The sequence below is a fragment of the Nicotiana tabacum genome, chromosome 8 (assembly GCF_000715075.1).
Source record: "Nicotiana tabacum cultivar K326 chromosome 8, ASM71507v2, whole genome shotgun sequence".
Taxonomy (NCBI): domain Eukaryota; kingdom Viridiplantae; phylum Streptophyta; class Magnoliopsida; order Solanales; family Solanaceae; genus Nicotiana; species Nicotiana tabacum.
The window spans coordinates 203567982-203588945 of NC_134087.1; the positions used below are offsets into that span (position 1 = coordinate 203567982).

At 33.7% G+C, this 20964-nt stretch overlaps 2 protein-coding genes across 5 annotated transcripts; both read right to left on the minus strand.

Moving 5' to 3' along the window:
* Positions 1 to 9034: 9034 nt before the first annotated feature.
* LOC107766594 (putative glycosyltransferase At3g07620) lies at positions 9035 to 13858 on the minus strand. 4 transcript variants are annotated; one of them, XM_016585414.2, is made up of 6 exons: positions 13705 to 13858; positions 12487 to 12670; positions 11675 to 12321; positions 11454 to 11584; positions 10407 to 10755; positions 9035 to 9962 (listed from the first exon to the last, which is right to left on the minus strand). In XM_016585414.2, the coding sequence occupies exons 2-6, from the start codon at positions 12602 to 12604 to the stop codon at positions 9294 to 9296; spliced, it is 1914 nt and encodes a 637-aa protein (XP_016440900.1). In that variant the 5' UTR covers positions 12605 to 12670; positions 13705 to 13858; the 3' UTR covers positions 9035 to 9293. The 4 variants fall into 4 exon arrangements, with proteins under 4 accessions (XP_016440900.1, XP_016440892.1, XP_075076164.1 ...); XM_016585406.2 differs by having other exon boundaries at positions 11675 to 12670; XM_075220063.1 differs by lacking the exon at positions 13705 to 13858 and adding an exon at positions 13568 to 13698 and having other exon boundaries at positions 11675 to 12670.
* Positions 13859 to 15799: 1941 nt separating this feature from the next.
* On the minus strand, positions 15800 to 20640 carry LOC107766587 (sugar transport protein 14-like). Its single transcript, XM_016585396.2, has 5 exons — positions 20366 to 20640; positions 19258 to 19580; positions 18267 to 18504; positions 17148 to 17539; positions 15800 to 16388 (listed from the first exon to the last, which is right to left on the minus strand). Exons 1-5 carry the CDS (start codon positions 20502 to 20504, stop codon positions 15939 to 15941), a joined length of 1542 nt encoding a protein of 513 aa, XP_016440882.1. The 5' UTR covers positions 20505 to 20640; the 3' UTR covers positions 15800 to 15938.
* Positions 20641 to 20964: the final 324 nt, after the last annotated feature.

The window sequence follows — 20964 nt, forward strand, 5'->3', positions numbered from 1 at the left end:
ACCACAAACAATAAGAAGTTATGATTATATGTGGGAAAGTTTATATGGGATTTCATAGTCAGCATACTTCTTACTTGTAAATACTTTTATAGTGAGGTGATATATGCACAAATAAACATGAATTCAAAATTGTCGACTCCATAGGATTTTATTGTCCATCATTTCTGAAAGAGGATCACAATTTACTTCACACTTTTAGAAATTTTTTCAATAATTATTGATACACGAGTAGATCTTTGTACCGCATTTCATCCACAGATAGACGGACAGTCTGAATGTACTACACAAATCTAGGAGGATATGTTGAGATCTTGAATATTTTCTCTTGGAGGTAGTTGGGATGATTCCCAACGTTAAGCTAAATTTACCTACAATGATAGCTTTCAGTAAGAGTATTAAGATGGCATTGTATGAAACGCTATGACCATGTCGCTCTCTTATTAGATGATTAAAAAATAATGAGGCTAAGGTATTAGGTTCAGACTTAGCAGTATGAGAAGTTATGGATAAGTTCCAGCCAATCAGACAGATATTACTTACATTACAAAGCAACAAACTCTTGTGCGGACGAGAAAAATTAGACTTAGAATCTGCAGTTAGAGACCGAGTGATCATACAAGTCTCTCTTGTGAATGGCGTGGTGCAATTTGGAAAAAGAGGAAAGATGAATCCAAGGTTTATAAGATTATAAGAAACAATTGAAGGGATGTGAGTCATTTACCATTTAATACGTATTCCTAAGTTATATTTTTGATCTAGTATTCCATGTCTTCATTCTATATATTAAAAAAATATATATATATATTTGACTCCTCTCATGTGCGCGAAGCACCAATTACACAACTTGATAAGAACTTAACTCATGACGAAGAGTCGATCGCTAATGTTGACGGACAAATAAGAAAGTTACGATGAAAAGAAATTATGTTCTTGAAGGTCTGGTGAGATACTATATCATTGAAGAAGCTACTTAGGAAGTGGAAGATACTATAAAAGTCAAGTATCTTTACTTGTTTCAGTTTCAGTCTATAGGTACATGCTTACTCGAAATTCGGGGACCGAATTTCATAAGTTGATGAGAATGTAATATCTCATATTTAAAATAAGGACATATTGATACACCATAAGAAAATAAAACAATAAAGGTATGGGGAAATGGGCCAAAGCCCATAAGAATACAACTTAATTATTGGCTGCAAACGTAACAATACAAAAGAGAATATATGGGTTGAATTTTTGGCTCTACACGACAGCAAAACTTGAAACAAACGAAAGGAAAAAAGAAAGCCGATGCAATGTTCGAAACCATATTAACAATAGAGAAAAATCTAAAGCTACTGCTTATCTCGGGTATTACTTGAACTTCAAATCTTTTAGTTTTGTTTTATGTGTTGTGGGATTCCATAGGGTATTGAAAACTAAATACCAATAAGAAATAATATGAACATCAATTCACTGAGTTTCAGCAGAAGCAATCGAAGTCAATGGAAAAGAAAGTTATTTCTTTCTAGCGAAGGAATTTATGGAGTGAAGAAGAACAAGCTAGGTAATTGAATTACTCTTTCCTTAGTAATTTATCTGAGATTTTCTTTACTTAATACCTAGCCTATTATTAGTTATTGAATTTTAACTAAGGGTAGAGATAATTAAAAGGACTTAGTTACGGCTGATTCGTACATCCAGGAAACGAATTTTTTTCCTTTTTTAACATTATAGCTAATAAACTATCTAAACACTTTTCTTAGAAGATACTAGACTAGCTTAGGTTATTTGAGAATTAAACGAGATATCTAGAGAGTTGGGTATACTGGTTGGTTTGCAGAAAGCAAGTCATATCTCGTGGAATGAAAACAAGGAAAGAATTAAGATCAACAAAATTTAACCGACTATACTAGTGCTCGTGGAGTTGATACGTAGATTGGTTTTGTAACGATATAGGTAGTTGAAGAAGTCGAACGAAGTGCTCGTAGCGACAAGTTGGATATTTCGGCACGAGAACTGTGAGTAGTAATCTTACCACAATTTGTGTTTTGACAACCTGCATGGTTTATATGTTATTTTAAAAATAAAATATATTACTGAATGTTTGGTATTGCCTATGGGACAAGTCCTTTACTTGATATGGTACTGAACAGTTTACTGGAGATGTTAACCGTTATTTAAAATGTTCATATTTTATTGTTACTTGAGATATGGTTACCATTACCGAAATGGATTTACATGATTTAATAAGAATTGAGATGCCCTTTATTATTTTGAAAATGCTTTCTTATGAATATTTACTGGTTACAAGAAAAAGTATAAATGAGAGGAGACTTTGAAGGATCCCGTAGCTAACAGCGGGTTCGTTAGACCTGGTGCACCTTGTATTTACCGATTACCGATTATAATTATAGCTCTCGCTAGTGGGAAGGTAGAACTAGCATACAGTTACAGTTTTTCCCTCAAGTAGGGACCTACAGTTATATTTGACTCCTTTTACGAAGGGGTCCACACAGTGATACAAATTACATGATCCTTTCTTGGAAATCTCCCAAACATAAAGATTTGCTATGAGATAGAGTTTACCGAGTTTATTACCAAATTATTAAATTGATTTTATTATTGAAAACACATGATGAGACTGATTATTGTTTATTCTTTCTGAAAGGGCATTCTTATGATATTTTCTGATTATTATACTGGCATATTTTCTGACTTGTCCCTATTAAAAGCTATCGTGGTTAAGTGTTATTACTCACTGAGCTAGCGTCTCACTCCTCGCTATTTGTTTTTCCAAAGACAACAGTTTAATTATGCGAGGATCTTATTAGCGAGAGCGTACGAGTTTGAAATTCTGGTGAGCCCCGTGTTGCTTCGCGTGGGCAAAGAGTTTATTTAATGGTTATCGTCATTTTCTTTAAAACTCTTAGAGTCGCTCCATAGTCATTTTAATAGTGTCATGTGAATTAATTATCATTTTCGACTTGTTCACTAGATCGAACTTTCTTATCGTATTTTGGAGATAGATTTATCATCACGGTCTTACAAGTGATTGATTAATAGTGATGTAGATCTGATTGGGTAGTCGATGACGATTATGAGCTGTTTTGTTGGATATTGATTGGTTTTGTTGTTGCTTTTTGAGACAGGTAATTTGTGGATAGTCCTAAAATAGGGAAAACTCTGTCCGATTTTGTGTAAAATACTGATAAGGCTTACTTGGGGGCATTACTCCTAAGCGCCGGTCATGATGCTTAATTGGGTCGTGACAAAGACGTGCAATTTCAAGAAGAAGACTTACGCAACTACACAAACTGTTTCTAAGCCTTTCTCGTTTTTAGTACGAACACTGTATTCTTGAGTCTACAAGTGTCACAAAAGATTAGAAGAGTTAGAACACAAAAAGAGAGTTGTGTCAATATTACAAAAACCACTATTGCTCGTTGATGGTGAACGTACTAAAACCATCACTATTATAATAATTTATCAAAGATCTAAGAGAACCCTTGTGACCCAGGGGAACTGGACATAGGTACCATACCGGTACTGAACCAGTATAAAAACTGTTGTGCCTTCTTTACCTTTCCATTTGTTTATTTCATTCCTAGTGAAATTGTTCACTATACAAAATCTAGTTGACTAAACTCACACTTAGTCAACCAAGATTTAATCGGCTACAATTCACCCCCTCTTGTACTTTCACGAACATTACTGTTATAAAAACAAATAGAAAAATATCACTAGAATAAAGGCATTTTCTTCTATCGACACTATAAGATGATCATCCTAGTTATAAACAAATGAAATTTTTTCCCTTGTGTACGACAAGTATCTAAAAGTTGGGAGGAAGTCTCGGAGGCGGATTCAAGATTGAAATAATGGGTTCAACTCTGCACATAATTAATTATACTAAATTTTGGGTTCAAATGTAATATTTGTTGAGATTTTAGTAGGTTTTCACACACACATTCTGTATACAAAGTTATGGGTTAAGATGAATATGTAGCCGAAAGGCTATCTCCGCCCCCAATAAACATATGTATAGGAAAGCATTATATGCACTCGATATTTTACACAAATTAATACCAGTTATCTGAGCAATCTCATGTTAAATTGTCACATGTAATTAATAAAATGTTTACCTGCAGATAGTAAAAATTGCATTTGCGTAAGAATAATAAAGGTTTTTAAGAGATTTAACTTCATTCACATCCATTGATCCTGCACTCTAACATTTATTTTCGAACTAATAATAAATTTATCTAATCTAAAGAAAAAACACAAGGAAAGGGTAATCTTTTTTTATTTGTCATTTTCCAGGAAAAAAGTAAACATGTGATATGGAATGCCTTTTTCTAAACAAAAGTAAATCTTTTACATCTATTGGAGTTAGGTTTCCACAAAACTATCACATTCTCAAATGGAAGATTTAACCGAAAAGCCGTTCATCTGATCGGTTAAACTAAAAATAATCGGATATGTGTAATCTATGTATAATATATGTATAATTATGTATAATTAATGGATAATTTATGTATACCGACTACGAAAATTAAGCAGTAAATTCGACTAACTATTTACGTAAAAATTCCTTAAAAATATTGCCTTAAGAGAATGATGCATAGCCTCTCACCTATGCCTATATATTTTTCCATTTGAAGTAAACAAATGTAGCTCACTAGGATATCACATGCATTATTATTTCCGACAAGTTCAATGAATTAAAACTTGTATTTATTATTTTATCGTGTTTGTGAATTTCTATTCACTTAAATTTTTCATGTTTAGTCATTTAAAGCAAAGTTTTAATAATTCTTTACAAATATGTCGTATTGATTCGTGACTAAATGAAAAAGAAGCTAGTAAACATTAATTAATATAATGGACGTGAAAGGGAAAACTCGTAGAATTAAGTATTTCGTATCCTGTCCACTTATTTGCTTGCTTCACCAATGTTGGATTTAAAATGTGATTAAATTCATGTCATTTAATTATATAATTTGGGGATTATATTGTACTATCCCATATTTCAAATATTAACCATTTGACAAGCTGAATTTGTTCCAAAATGTTTGACATCTTAGAAAAATGAGAAGTTATTTATTACTTTTTCATATTTATTTTTACCATTTCAATCAGTGAAATATTTTAATTAAATTAGACGTTTAATTATAGATGAAGGATAATATAGAAAAATTTTCTTACCATCAAAAGTTTTTGGTTCTATTTATAAAGTCATTTATTACTTTTTTTTATCTTTTTAACTCTTTCAATCTGTGAAATATTAATTAAATGATACGTTTAATTAGAGACAAAGGATAATTTTAAAAGTATTGTTGTACCATCAAAACTTTTTGGTGGGGGTGATTCCTTAAATGTCTTGAGTTCGAGTCACGAAAATGGAATCTCCTTTGGTATGGAGTGCTTTACTCCTCAGAGTATGATTTGCTGGCGCAAAATATGGACATCAGTCGATCAAATTCTCTATAGCATAACGTTTCAGCCAAGGATCTATCAAAAACAACCGCTCTATCCTTATAAGGTCGGGATAAGGTCTGCGTACACACTACCATCCCTAGATCCTATTTATGGGATTACACTGATTTTTTTATATATTTTGGTATAGAGTTTCAGCCAAACTTTAATATTCATTCATCAAAAGGTATTTTTATTTTACTAGATTTATCGGTTTAGAGATAAGGGGAATATGATCCTATTCATCTTGATGTCAATTAGCTAAAGAAAAAAGTTTCAATTTTTTCCTTAGCTTAATTATGTCTTACATTGAATTTTTGGTCCAATCGTGTTTTCCCTTGCAATTGACAAAGTTGCAAAGTTTCAAAATTTCTCATAGTGTTGGGATAAATTTGACCTTTCCAATTCACTAATACTTGAAAAATCTTAAAGACTTTACCTATGCCCTTAAAAAAGTTTGAAAATATGTTGGGGGCCCAAAATATAAGGATAATTCAAATATAATGGAAATTGACAATGCAAATTAGCTGGCTTATCTAGTTATATGTCCTCAAGGTTTCCCTATCTCTGCACAAAAAATATAAAAAATAAAAAATTAATTATAACATGATGAATTTGTTGAAGCCATAACATATTTTTCAGGCTTTTAAAGCCAAGATCGACAAGAAATATTAATGTGTTGCATTATAAGTTTACCTGTGGCTGCTCCATTTTAGTTGTTCTCATTCAATTCTCTCTACATTTAGCCTTTCTACAGCTATATAACACTTAATAAAGAATCTCACTACTTCTAACTCGCTCGAACGCAGATGTGGATCTAGAATTTTTATTTTATAGGTTCAACTTTTAAAGTTTTTAGCGTTGAATTTATTATATATTTAATATTATGCGTACATAATAAATACTAGTACTATTTTTAGCAATTTTAATAAATTTTACAAATAAATTATGTTTCTCGTCATAAATACTGAGTTCAGTTGAATACATATGCTCGAATGTACGGTAAGGCATTAAATGAGTGGTAGGCAGGTAGCTCAAGGCTTTAAGTTTATTTACATGATGCTATTTCATTGAATGCATTGAATGAAAAAATTCTCATATCATAATAATATTTATTTGAATGTACACCCTATGCTCTTTTTAGCTTACCTAGTTTTTATCTGGGATAGTACAAGAATTCCTATGTTCATTATGGTTAAGAGATTTGTAAATGCAGGAAAACTCCAATAATCCAAAATATAGGATTGCCTATGTTTGAGTGGAAGTGACATTAGGTAGCCACTTTTAAGCATGTTATTTAAAGATTAGCCAATTTCGCTCAAGTTTCAGGAAACAACGTCTTAGGATTTAAACCTTAAAGTTTAAACTTCAGGACATCGTGTCTTTAAAGTTTAAAAATTGTGTCCAAAAGTTCGAATATTATGTCCTGAATTTTAATATACAACACAACAACAACAACATCCCAGTATAATTCCATTAGTGGGGTTTTGGGAGGGTAGTGTGTACGCAAACCTTACCCTTACCCTGGGGTAGAGAGGCCGTTTCCAAATAGACCCTCGGCATCCTTCCCTCTAAGAACTCTCCACCTTGTTTTTGGGGTGACTCGAACTCACAACCTCTTGGTTGGAAGTGGAGGTTGTTTACCATCAGAGCAACACTTAGTCCTGAATTTTAAATTAGCAGCTCAAAAATTTGGGACACTAAATTCTAGATTTCAAATTATTGGTTTTCTACGACGCCTTCCATACAATTGTGGCTACCTTCTCCATTCCTTTTCCTACGGCTGCTGATATTTTGATCATTTTTTCTTGCTCTATCATTTTTCAGTTTTTTTTTTTGTTTTTTGAAGTACATTGTTAATAGTGTTCTTTGGCGGGAGGTATATCTCAACTAATGATTTTGTTTTAGAAAAAAACATATGCTCTTTAGGCATTTCTTTCGCTTGTTCAATAACCTTTTTCTTTCTTTAAAAAAGGTTGAAATCTCTCCCTCAACTACATTGTAATGTAAAGTTACATTGATCTGCTCATCCCTGGACTAGAGCTAAATCTATTGGGCCCTTAAACGGCCTATTCAAAACATTCAAGCCCAGGAAAACAAAGGGGCAAGTGTCCAAATAGTCGTTCTCAGGGATGCTATTTAGATATTAGCCATTATTTATTTTGTCCTGAATTTTTAAAATAGTTTTTTTTAACTTTAGGACAATTCAGAACATTTTTGTCCTGAAAATTTGAAATGAAAAACTGAAATTCAGGACGCACTGGCTAATTTCTAAATAGTAACCCTTTAGAGTGGCTACCTGAGGGTAAAAATAGCACGGTATAGCCAGTTTTCGGACTGGTCATTCAAAAATAGCCAGCGTTAATGAATTCAATGAAAAATAGCCACTATTTTGCTGCAACAGAGACCGGTCTAGCATAATATACTGGAGTTCGGTGCATCTGTGTATGAACTCCAGTATATTATGCTGGATCGGTATACTTTGCTGACTCCAGTATAATATACTGGAGACTGGAGCACCGGTGCTCCAAACTCCAGTATATTATACTGGACAATTATACTTGCTAGAACTCCAGTATATTATGCTGAAATTCTAGCGTACTTATGCTGGAACTCCATCATATTATGCTGGAGTTCCAGCATGCTTATCCTGGAACTCCAGTATAATATGCTGGCGTATTTTCCGGGTTTTAAATAGTATTTTCGCTCAGATTTATCTTTACATGAAAAGTGGCTGAATTTCGATTACTTTTGAAACTGTGCTATTTTTGAATGACCAGTTGTAAATCTGGCTATTTTTGAATTTCTCCCTACCTGAGGTCATTTCTATGAAAAGAAACTCAAACGGCCCATTAAAAATACGCAAGCCCAGATAACATACCAGTTGGTGCTGTGGTTATAGCATTGATGTACAGTCTAATGTACTCTCTATGGAAAGGATTACATAGAGTTGAAAATAAGTTATTGCAAGATTTCATCGAATTTCGTTTGAAATTCCCGAAAAACTAATCATCAATGTTGCTTTTCATCGAAACAATAGGGCTATTATGCTCGTTACTAAACTTGTTGAAGAGATGGAACATAATCAAGATATATCTTTTTTATCGGAGGTTGAATCAATCATTAGAAGAAGAAATGAGAGAAAAATAAGGACACCCCAGTGGTTTGCTTTGGGAGCAAATTACAAAATTGGCTACTTGGCCGAAACTAATTGGCTAGCCAAAACATACATATAATATGCATATTTTTTTTGTATATAATACACATATATACAAAAAATAATATTTTGTTGACTATTATTTTTTGGAGCGGCTAAAACACTGATGAATTATAAGCAGATTGTGAGTAAGCTAAACAAGGATGTGCATGATTAGATAACTGTCATTGTCAAAGTGGGAAAATCTACATACAGCCACACTTTTTAAGTTAAAAAATTATGGATTTAAGTTATATACACTATCAGCGTAAACAATTTTTACACCATCAAGTCACATTTACCTGTTGTAGCAAGTGACCTATCTTATTTTCAAGTTTAAAAATTTCTAATGTTAAGGAGTTTACCTGTTGCTGACCACAATTTTATTTTCCACCCATCTTTGATGGAACAAAAGTTTGAAGTTCCTTTTTTTTTCTTCAACAAGAAGATTGTTGTACAACATCATGCAAAAAAAAAATAAAAAAATAAAAAGAAGAAGAAGAAAGCCTAAAACCTACAATATACAAGGCAGCAATTCCTGTACAAGCTTAAGTTTCAAATGAACACAAACTTTTGGAAGCTAGGAAAATTCAGAAGCAACTGCAACTTCCAAAAGTCTTCCTCGCAGAATCTGCTGTTGTCATCTCGCTTTTGTTTGAAAGACTCGATTATACCAAATCGAATGAAGTGTCATGTGAAACAGGTCAAATTTTGCAGGCTTTGCATGCCAAAGAAAATGGCGCTGAACCTTTCTAACAGCTAGTTGCATATCAAGATACTTCTTTTCCGGTATAGCAACAAGTATGCTTTTCAAGTTCGGAATGTCCTTCTCAGCTATGATCAATGAGAACGCTTCCCAATTCAAGACTTCGAAAAAGGGAGGCACGAAATTATCCGATATAATAACTGGTACGCATTCATAAAATATGGCTTCGACTACTCTAGGACTATTGACTTCATAGCCCTTTGGGCAGATGCAGAACTTGCTGCTCTTCATATGCTGTATATAATTCATTTTGCTTGCAACACCAGTCGGCATTGGACCAAAGATCTCCATGTCGGGATCTTTGTCCTTCCAATGCTCGAGCAAGATTGGACGCAAGTATCCGTGCATATTCCCAGCATAGAACGCGAGAATTTTCCTTTGAGACGGTGGCTTACCTCCGAGATCTCTAAGTGGATTTCTGGCGGAGCGGACATATGTTTCCGGAAGGGAGACATCCCTTCCTATTTTGAAGCCTGCGGTTACATCAGCGTTGCAGAGGGCCTTGATACAGTGCTCCATGTGGTGCCTAGTTTCATACGGAGCCTATAGTAAATACGATTATAAGAACAAATATTGAACGAGCTTATAGCGTCATGTAACTTGAATATCCAATAGAAAAAGACGGGGAAAACTACACAATATAGCGTCTCAAAAATAGTAGCCGGCAAAATATATATTTGTTGTACATTATATAATATAAATATCTTATACATAATCAGTGTATATTCAATTTTTTTATATATTAATGTATAATATACATTTTCATAATATTTTTTGTATATTTGGCTAGCGGATGTAATTATTTTTGGCTGACTGGCTAAATGTGTAACTTGCCCAAAAGATGGTGGCAAGAGATATGTAATCATCCAATAACTCAATGCAAGATTTGCCAAAAAACCCAACTAACTCATTTTATGAATCATCAAAACATAGTAGATAACACGAAATACATGTGAAGTTCAGAAAAGAATGAAATGTTGACATTACCCAGTCATGGCATGCAACAAGAAAATGATCAGCTCCACCAGTTCTGTTCCAGAAACGGTATTTTGCTGCAATTTTCTCTGAGTATTCCTTCAAATACTGGCGTAGGTTTGTTCGGTTATGAGAATTACTCACATATAGAGAATGCTCCAGCATCCTTGAACTAAAGGGCAGGTAGAACAAGTGAGCTTTTCGGGGATCCTTCACGATGAACTTATTGTTACCCTCCATTAGTTTCATAAACCATCCCTCGGAAGCATACAATCCCTTCATTATTGGGGTATGAAAAATCGGCTTCTCTCCATCCTTGTAGACATAAACTTTGAGAATCCGTTCCATGAGTTCATAGCTCCTGCAAATTCAAGGAAGCATAAGGGAAAAATCCAACAGCAGAAATTTCCCAAATCCAAGATATTTCTTGCTATAGCACAAATACATAAACTAAATTTCTATCAATGCCAAAACTAGTCAGTATGGGTCGTAGCATTGTGCACATTGTAGACTAAAGGACTCACATACTGATTGTACAAAAAGATGCAAATGTTAACAGAGGGATAATAAATATCATATGCTCAAATGATGTGCTCTCGATAGAACAATGCGTTAGTGTAGTGTAAGTGAAGATCCTTTTCTGCGCAGAAAGACACACGTGATTTTGACAATTAAAACCGCTTAATCAAACAAGCAAGTCAAATTTTGGATGCGGGGAGAGGCTCTTGGCGCTGCTTTATACTTTCGAAGCACTTTTCGTGAAATGATACTCATCATTCTGTTTATACAAAAATGATGAAAAGCACACATATGTTTAAACACTGTATGCTCGAGTGGTAAATTAAACTATACCATTTATTAGGTTTTGAGTGAGACACAAATCCTATAGAGTTTTTTGAATCAGATAAATAAAGGTCCTCTACTTTCTGTCTCCTCTAGCTTTAAAAGTTATACCTACACGGAGATTATACTCCGGACTCAGGAGAACGATATGGAAAAACTAATGTAGAAAATATCAGCTGGAAATATGGATCAAACGATTACTGAAAAGCTACAAACCTTTTGAACATGGACACATTTCGAAAGGCAGGAGCATAAAGTTCTCGATCATTCCTCAGAAGTGGAGCATTCTCAATCTGTAACCTAGCAGCCAGAATTTCCTGGTCACGTTCAGAAGACCACCTTGGTCTCTGCAATCCAATTCAACGAAAATAGTGGAAAGTTCTTTTCATTAACATTACACAAAAGCAACAACTTTGAGCAGGTAAGGAAAAACATACCATAGCACGTGAACGAGCACGATGCCTAACTAGTAACCTTTCCATCTGAGAGATTGAAGTTATTGTTTTCGGTGGCATCATACATCTCATCTTCTTTTTGACTGGACTCCCATTGCTTGAGACAGTAATATCCATTTGAACCAACGAATGGTTTCTATGATTTGGGAGTAGTTGAGTCAAATCTCCTGTCGAAGACTTCTTACGAGCAGTACGGACATTGTTGCTTTCATTTAATCCTAAGGTAACCAATGACAAGGGATCTATATGTTTTGAAGCAATCACAGAAGTCAAGTTAGTCGCGCTCGTAGTTTTAGTATCAAATCGCGTGCTACTTCTGTTTGCTTCTAACTCGGAGTCTGCTGAAAGTTCACCATTTGGTTTCACAACTTGCTCTAAAGAAAGGCCCCGTCTAGATTCATCATTCTTTTGAACTTGGTTTCCACCGTTCTGAATTGTGGTTTCCTCACCAGTGTCTGCATCTTCATCGAATAGGTTATCATTTTCAATAGTTGCATCTTCAACAAAATCAGAGTCATTATCAAGGGCTTTGCCATCTGAATGATTGCTATCTAGTTTTACCTCATGCTCGCCATTTACTCCTTCGACATTTTCACCATCTTCACCCGTATCACCATTATCCGCACTTTCTACATGATGAACCAACACAGATGCACTATCAAAGTTTGAGAGATTTTTTCCTACAAGGGTTCCAGCAACCTTTGCAGATTTGACAGTATATTCTCTTATTGAGAAGCTAATCTTCCCCGGTAACAAAACTGTTTTATCCGGTACCAAAGAACGAAGAGCATTACCATAAGGAAGCATCAAGGTCTGGCAAAATAAATGAGTGATAGCCACCAAAACCACTATCAAAATCCATTTCCTTTTATCAATTTGACGTAGAACTTGAAACTCCTCGCCATACTTCATTCTTTAAAAAATTCAACTCAAATCAGTAGCTCGTCAAGGCAATTCAAGAATCTGTTTCATGATTTCCTGCATAAATGCTAATGTTTTCTGAGAAGAAGTAATCATCAAAGTCATAGGCACACAATGTTTTGGCCGAAGCTACTGCCTTCCACTCGAACTACATATTTTGAAATGATTTTGAAAAATATACTTCCTCTGTTCCCGCTTATGTGACAGTATTCCCCTTTCAATACATTCCAGAAAGAATGATTCGTTTCCAAATTTAAAAACAATTTAACCCTAAGCTTTCATTTTGCCTTTAATAACAAACTTTTATAGCCACACACACATGTTATGGCATGTTTAAGATGACAAGTTTCAAACGTCATCCCTAGCAATTCATGCGAGTATTCAAGAAAGCCCTTTCTTATGAAATTGCTGAGAGGTCAACCGGGGTACGGACGTTCTTTGTTAACCTCCGTACCTTGTCAAATAGATACACATAAATTGAAATGGAGGGAGAGATTTGAGGTTCTACAACTAGAGGCAAGTATCCCACTACATAAACATAGATTTTCAAAAAATATGTGTTTCCACTAAAATCAAAGAACTTGACTGTGCTCTCAAAAGTTTAATCTTTAGCTACAAATTCAAGCTCCAAGAACCAAAATAACAATTGGGTATCTCTAATCTTGAACATAGAAGTTATCAAAAAGCAAAAAGGAAGCTAAAATTTGATTAACTCAAGCATAATCTTTAGCTTCAAACTCAAACTCTATGTTCCAAAACAAGAAAAGGTATCTCTTAAATGATTGTAAAAGTAACTAAAAGCTTTAAAAAGAAGCTCAATTTGGATAAACTCATGCATTCTTGAAAACAGACAATCATGGTAAATACTAAATAGAACTCAATGGCCAAGTTATGTCCGTGTGAGCGTATAGGTCACGGGTTATCAGCCACGGATACTTGCATCAGGTCGATTACCTACGTCACACTCGCTTGGGCTGCGACACTTCGCGGACCCTCTTGAACAAAGGATGCTTTGTGCATCGGCTGCACTTTACTAAATAGAACTCAAACTTGACCATTTTCTACAAGAAAAATGATAAATGAAACATTACCAGCAAAAAGGAAGAGGCGAAGTGAAGCTCAGGACTCAGCAGCATTGTCGGTAGCAGCCACAAACTCTCAAGAAAAAAGAGGAATAATTTAAAGTAGTTGAAAAGGTTTTAAAGTTTAATATTTTTTTTCTGAATTTAGTAATCCTAAGCAAATGTTTTTTAAGATATCAAAATGGAACAAGAGTGATAGTGTCTGCTCAAAGCAAAAGGGGGTATTTTTATTCTTTAATTAGATTATTATTATATTGCATGAGATATTTTCTAAATTTTAGTATAGTTTTCCGTCAAGTAGCCATTATTGTTTGTTACTTCCCGATTCATTATTTTTTGGTACGCCCATTAAAAAAAATATTAAATTCTATATAAAAATATCTAGAATGATTAAATTACCTTTAATTAAATATTTAATGTGAAGAGTAAGAAAACCTTTTAGAATATTTATATAAGGGTAATTCTGTAAAAACAAATTGAATTCTTTCTTAATTATATAATGAACATTTATTTTCGACCAAAAATAAAAAAACAAATTGATCACTTATCGTGAACGGGAAAAAGTAATGTCTATTGCCATTTACATAAACTGGAGTAATTATTTTCACTTATCAACAGACACCTGTCCACTTCAATAAACTGCCCGTTACTAAGGTGGCCCTACCCACTTACAGATATGTGGATAAATTCTTTAGAAATAAATAATAAGTGACCGATTCATTACTTCCAAATTAAAAAAAAAAAATAGTTTGGTGGGCCAAGTATCCTGTATTTGGGGAAGGCTCGTACCTCTAAGGATCATTTGGTAGGATGTATAAGAATAGTGCGAAAAAAGATGTATTAATGATACATGAGTTAGTAATGCAAACATTAATTATGCAGATATTATTTCTTATCTAATGTTTGGTGTGGTGTATTAAAATTATAATGCATTGCATAATTTTTAAGAAAAATAGTTGTTTACAAAAATGCTCTCCATATTCTCTAGCTTTAAAGGACTTTAAGTACAATTTTATCTTTAACCATACTAATGCAAACTTTAATAGCTTTGATATTACTAATGCCATAGTTTTCTATACATTACTTATACATAGGATAATACCAAGTATAATATATAACTAATATACACAAGTTGAAAAAATGTACCAAACAAGGTATTAGTAATGCATAGAGCTAATGCTTGCATTATTTTTTCTAATACCTCCTGCCAAACGGCCCCTAAGGATGTGTTAGTGATTACTTTCATGGCTCGAACCCGTGACTTAAAAATTACACGAAGACAACTTTACCGTTGCTCCAGCCTCCAAGCAGTGGCGGGGGCAGGATTACTGCCAAGGGGGTTAAAAAAGGAAAAAGTTAATAAGGTTGTTGGTAGTGGGAATAGAACTCATGACCTTACAAAGATTTGAACCCCTTGACACTAAGTTATGTTTTTGGGTTGTGTCAAAGGGATTCAAAACATAATATATAAAGATAAAATACATATTTGCCTTACATATGCAGTGAAATTTTTCGACGAAGGGGATTCGGGTGAATACCCTTTCCCCCATAAATCCGCCCCTACCTCCAAGGCTCCCCTTCTTAACATCTTAACGCTTTCCGCGCTGGGGTTGTTAATCACCGAGCACGCACTTGAACGTTTGCCCTGGGATAGGAGGAGTTGCACGGAGGGAGGCCGAAGCACCCCAGTCGCACTGATCCCCGTGTTTAAACAAGTTCGCGGGTCGTTCATTACTTCCAATTTCTAGCGAACATTTTTCAACTCCAGTGTATTAAGATGCTCCTTGATAGACTTCAAGCTTTAAAAATGGTCTTCTTATACAAATCTTGGAAGTCCTCTGGCTTTATTTTGTTTTAACTTACAAGAGGAAATAAATCATTGTTTCTATAGAATTGATTGAAGGATCATGTGAAATAAGTAAGATATATAAAGTATGTCTGAGCAAATAATTAAAATAGAGTTGACTATCTTGTTTGTATATGTGTGTGATTTTTCGTAATTATAATGTTTGGGGCTAATTTACGCGTAACTCAACTATTTCATTGAGTGTGTGTTATCCAAAATATGCCCTCAATAAAATATTGGAAATGAATTAAGAAACTCTTGATTCAAAAACCAATCCAAAGTGCATAAAGTCAAGTTTTTCTTTTCATGAATAAAAACATATCAACTACCATAGGTTCATAGAACAGAAAATAAAATCAATAATCAAATTTTCAACCCTAAAAATCCATATAATACTCTAAACTTGCTGCCCTTTCTTCAATTCATCTTCATTCTCCTCAGGTGCACAATACCTTTTCCAAAACCAATGACTTTGCCATAGCAAATAAATTTCTTCAATTGGAACTTGCTTTGTCTCAGGCAAAAGCAACAATATGAAGCAACTCATAATAGTAATTAAACCAGCAAATAGCAGAAATATGCCATATTTGAGGTGACAAAGTGAAACCAAGAAACATTGTGCAATTAGGGCTGTGAAAATCATGTTGACACAAACAACAATACTTTGTCCTGCTGATCTTGTTTCTAATGGAAATATTTCACTTGGAACTAACCAACCTAAAGGACCCCATGATCTTCCATAAGCAAGAACAAATATGCAAATTATTATTACTAGGAATATTCCAATTCCTTTTGGTAGCACTACACCTTGTCCAAACTTTAATGCTAGTGTAATGGCAACTGCAACCTGTGGATCAAGATTTATAGTAAGTATACTATCCGGTGAAACTGGAGGCTTGAAATCTATAGTAATGCTGATTGAGGCGGGTCAGTATAGAACATGATATCGACTTCAGTCGTTGAAAATGCATCTTTAGCGAAAATAAAAGACGTTAATTTTACAAACTAGCCAGGTTCAGTTCTGGTTATAGTTGCAAAATATCTCAAATTTGATCACCCTTGATCACAAAGTAGAAATTTTCTAATATAAAATAGGAAAATAATATTAGGAAGATTTTGTGAATGGTTATTAAAGGAAAAAGAAAAATACCACAAATAACAACAACAACCCAGTGTAGTACGACAAAGTGGGGTATGAGGAGAGTAGTGTATATGTGCCTTACCCGTACCTTTTGAAAGTAGAGAGACTGTTTCCAATAGAACTAAGTGGGAGTTTGGACATAAAAACTGTGAAATTTGGAAAAAAGTGATTTTTTTTACAAGTAAGAAATGATATTTGAAAGTTAGAGTTATGTTTGGACATGAATACAATTTCAAAAAATAGAAGTCTTTTTTTATGGCCAAACGGGCCTAAAATTTCTAATTTTTTTCTTTTGAAAAAGGAAGTATATTAGTATGGTTTTAGAAGGGCAAACCAAATGGACATATAGTAAACTTTTTAGTGTCAAGCAATTAACATGTCATAGCAGATAAAACCGTCTTACTTTTTATGGACATTTAGAACTATATTATCAGTATATAGAAGTTAAACTGAAGCGAAAATTACCATGACGCAGATCATTTCAACTCCAGCTTCCAAAAAGAAAGCTCTTCTTCCAAACTTATCAACAAAGGACATTGACATAAATGCACCAACAACAAGTGCTCCACCAGTAATAACAGATGAATAAAGAGAAGCTCCTGAGCCAAACCCTAAACTCTGAAAAATAACAGGTGCATAGAAAAGAATTGTGTTCATTCCAGTAAGCTGTTGAAATGCTGGAATTGCTATTGCTCCAATCACCAATTGTGGACGATTTTTCCTCAAAAGTAAATTTCCAAATGGATTCTTTATAGCTTTGGCTTCATTACTTGCATCTATAAGATCAGCAAATTCTGCATCCACTTTTGTAGTTCCTCTAACTTTTTCCAATATTTCCCTTGCTTTCTCTAATTTACCTGTTATACAATCAGTGGCGAAGATAGAATTTTAATCAAGAAGATTTAATAATAAAAAAAGTAAATACATGAAAATCACAAGAAATTTTAACATTTAATATATCAACTAAAAATACTTGATCTTATATACACAATGTAATTCTCAAGCTAAGGAGGTTGGGAAAAAAAATGGAGACTTCAAAACTCTCATATAAATACTTATCAATGGTTAAGGTACTTAACCATTATATATGATATTTATAGAATGATATATTAAATGGATTGTTTGCATCGTACGACCCATTTTAGGCCAATCTTTAAATTCTGTGCCCGTATTGCCTAAAAATAGTTGAATGGATCTTTCTTTTTGCAATGGCTCACTAGGCTAATAGAGGATAAAATTTAAATAATGGCCTAAAAATGGCCATTTGTGCAAATGCCCCTAAATGTCTTGGACTTGTAAATTACAAAGGCTCCTAATATTTTATTTCATTTTCGTAACACAACAACAACAACAATAATAACAATAATAATGATTTAATTTGTATATCATAACATGTTATATACTGTATCATTTTATTCTAGGTTTATAAATTAATTAATGCTATTAAATAGAATTACCTTCAATAACCTTTTAGGTGAACAAATTCGGTAAGTATTTTTTTACCTTTTTTATGCATAGAACTTAAATTGTAATAATAATAAGGCAAAAACTTACTCGTGTTTACATCAAACCATACTAATTTACCTTGTTCTACGAGACTGTTTGGTGTCTCGGGAAGGAAAAGGCCACCAACAAACATGAGTACAGCAGGAATTGCTGCTAAGCCAAGAGATAATCTCCATCCCCATGGATGGATTTGAGCAGTTGCATAATTGACCAAATTGGCTATTAATACTCCCAAGCAAGTTGTGAGTTGAAACAATTGGTTGACTGCTCCTCGGATTTTTGCAGGTGCCATTTCTGAAAGATATAATGGTACTGCCTGTAATTTTGAAAACAAACAAGATCATAAACTTCAGCTATGTTACATGGATTCAGATTATAAAATCAACTCGTTTTTTACTAACTCGTTCAAGTTTAGACAGGTTGGGTTATGACATGTTTGTTGAATTGACCAATAATTTGAACTCGGGATGACCCAACAAAATATTGGGTCAATCCGGGACAAATAGTGTAATTCAACGGTCAGAATGTAACATACAATATCAAATTTGAAGATTGAAAATAGATTTGGAAGAATTCATTTTTCTTTTTTCAAAAAGCAAAGGAAAAAATTAGGGGAGCTTACCAATTATGTGACTCATCTTGATCCAAACAAACTTTCGATTGGTTAAGCCATGGCTTATTTATTAAATTGACATGTTTTGACTCATTTCAAGTTTGACTTGGCACGCTTATTTGCAAACATTAGGGTGCATCTAAGCATGGGTGGAGCTACAGTTCACCGAAGGATGGTCAATTAAGTCATATTAGGCTAGTTCAGCGGACCGACTCATCTTGATTCAAGCAAACCATGAATACGTTGAGTCATGACTCCTTTACTAATTTGATATATTTTGACCCATCCAAGTTTGATCTGACACATCTATTTGCCACATCCAATAACAACACAGTGCGTTTAGGCGGAGGCGGAGCTATAGTGGCGTGCTGATTAGTTGAATACTTTTTGTCGAAAAATTTATATAGATCAAATATTATTCTTTATATATATATATCAGTAAATGCTCAGAATTACCTGGTTGCTAAATCCAATGCCAACACCAAGAAGACATCGACCAATAATGAGCATAGCAATATTTTTAGCAGAAGCATTAAGTAGTGCACCAAGAAAGAAACTAACTGCACCACATAGGATACTGGCTTTACGGCCTTTATTCCTAGTAACATGTGAAGCACCAAATGTAGAAATAAGTGCAGCAAAATACAAAGAGGAAGTGAAAAGTGTGAGGATTTGATTGTCATATTTGCAATAATCTGTTTCTTTGAGATGTTCTTGCTTCCTGCTGTACACTTTGGGGAAAAATATTTTCAAGAAATCATCCATAGAAGTCACCCCACCTGAAACAAGCAAAAAGTTCGGACTTCAGATTACTACTACAACAACATAATAATAATATGCCACGTGTGGGGTCTGGGAGGGTAGTGTGTACGCATACCTTACCGTTACCCGGGGTAAGGTTTGCATACACAATTATCTATTAAATATATTTGTCTTAAAAATCTATTAAATACAACAACAATAACAACAATAAAAAACCCAGTTTGACCCCATAAATGGGGTCTGGGGAGGATAGTGTGTACGCAAACCTTAACCCTTTCTCGTAAAAATAGAGAAGTTGTTTCCAATAAAAAAATATTAAATAAATAATTAGAATTCCGAAATCATAAACTCGAAATCATGACTAGGGGGAAGGAGTAGGTTAAAAGAAATCTTGAAAATTTACAAGTTGTGCTGATAATAAAAATTAACAAGTTTTACTATTTCAAAAAATTGTAAGATTTAGATAAATTATTGTTGTATTAGAACAATGTTAATCACGGAGAAAATATACAACAACAATAATAACAATAACCCAATAAAATCCTACAAGTAGAGTATGAGAGGGTAGAATGTATGCAGACCTTATCTCTACCCGAGGGGTAGAGAGGTTATTTCTGAAAAATCCTCAACTCAAGAAGACGAAAAGAGAGACAATATATCATTATTATCAACAGAAAACAATAGAAATAATGACGACAACATAAGAAATAAAGAATAGATGCAAAACACTAACAACAACCAGTAGATAAGGTCCGGCACAATGAAAAACAGAAGAAGTTAATCACGAAGAAAATAAACTAACCAGAAACACCAAGATCATAACCAAAAAGAGAACCTCCAGTAGCTGCAATAATGCAAGAAAAAATAAAATACCAAGTAATCTTATACTCATAAAGATGTGCTCTTGCTCCTCTTCTATCATCAAATCCACCACCTGCCATTGTTTTTAATTCCCAATTTTTTTTTCTTCTTCTTTTCTCTCACTTAGAAACTGAAAAGGAAATTTGAAAATGGCGTGTAGAAAGTAGAGAGAAAAAGTTGTTATTTATGCATGTTTAAGGTGACTCAAATTAGCCAAAAAGGATAATGCTCATCTGAAAAAAGAAGAAAGATACTTAACTTTTAAAGAAACGTTAGTCAATTTGAAGTGAGTTAGGACTAGGAGTCTTATTTTTTCATTAAATGAGAATCTCGTAGTTTTAGAAAATCAGAAAAAGGAGATATATAATCATTTAATAAGGATATAAATTACATTTATTTATTTATTTACAGCATAAATTATTTTCCCGGTCAATATAATTTACTATTTTTACTATTTCTGTCAGCTATCAATTAGTGTTTATATAAAACATTTACTTGTAAGTTGTAACTAATTTAAAAGTGATCCAACTGTATAAATAT

What these genes read in the sequence shown, in the direction of transcription:
- LOC107766594 (XM_016585406.2), bottom strand. Translation starts at nt 12,604, where the DNA reads ATGAAGTATGGCGAGGAGTTTCAAGTTCTACGTCAAATTGATAAAAGG. An exon ending in GTGCTCGTTCACGTGCTATG is followed by an intron (nt 11,585 to 11,674) that starts GTATGTTTTTCC and finishes ATTGGATTGCAG; the next exon opens with AGACCAAGGTGGTCTTCTGA. An exon ending in TTGTTGCATGCCATGACTGG is followed by an intron (nt 9,963 to 10,406) that starts GTAATGTCAACA and finishes TATTTACTATAG; the next exon opens with GCTCCGTATGAAACTAGGCA.
- LOC107766587 (XM_016585396.2), bottom strand. Translation starts at nt 20,504, where the DNA reads ATGGCAGGTGGTGGATTTGATGATAGAAGAGGAGCAAGAGCACATCTT. An exon ending in GCATTGGATTTAGCAACCAG is followed by an intron (nt 18,505 to 19,257) that starts GTAATTCTGAGC and finishes TCAAAATTACAG; the next exon opens with GCAGTACCATTATATCTTTC. An exon ending in AAACAGTCTCGTAGAACAAG is followed by an intron (nt 17,540 to 18,266) that starts GTAAATTAGTAT and finishes ATTGTATAACAG; the next exon opens with GTAAATTAGAGAAAGCAAGG.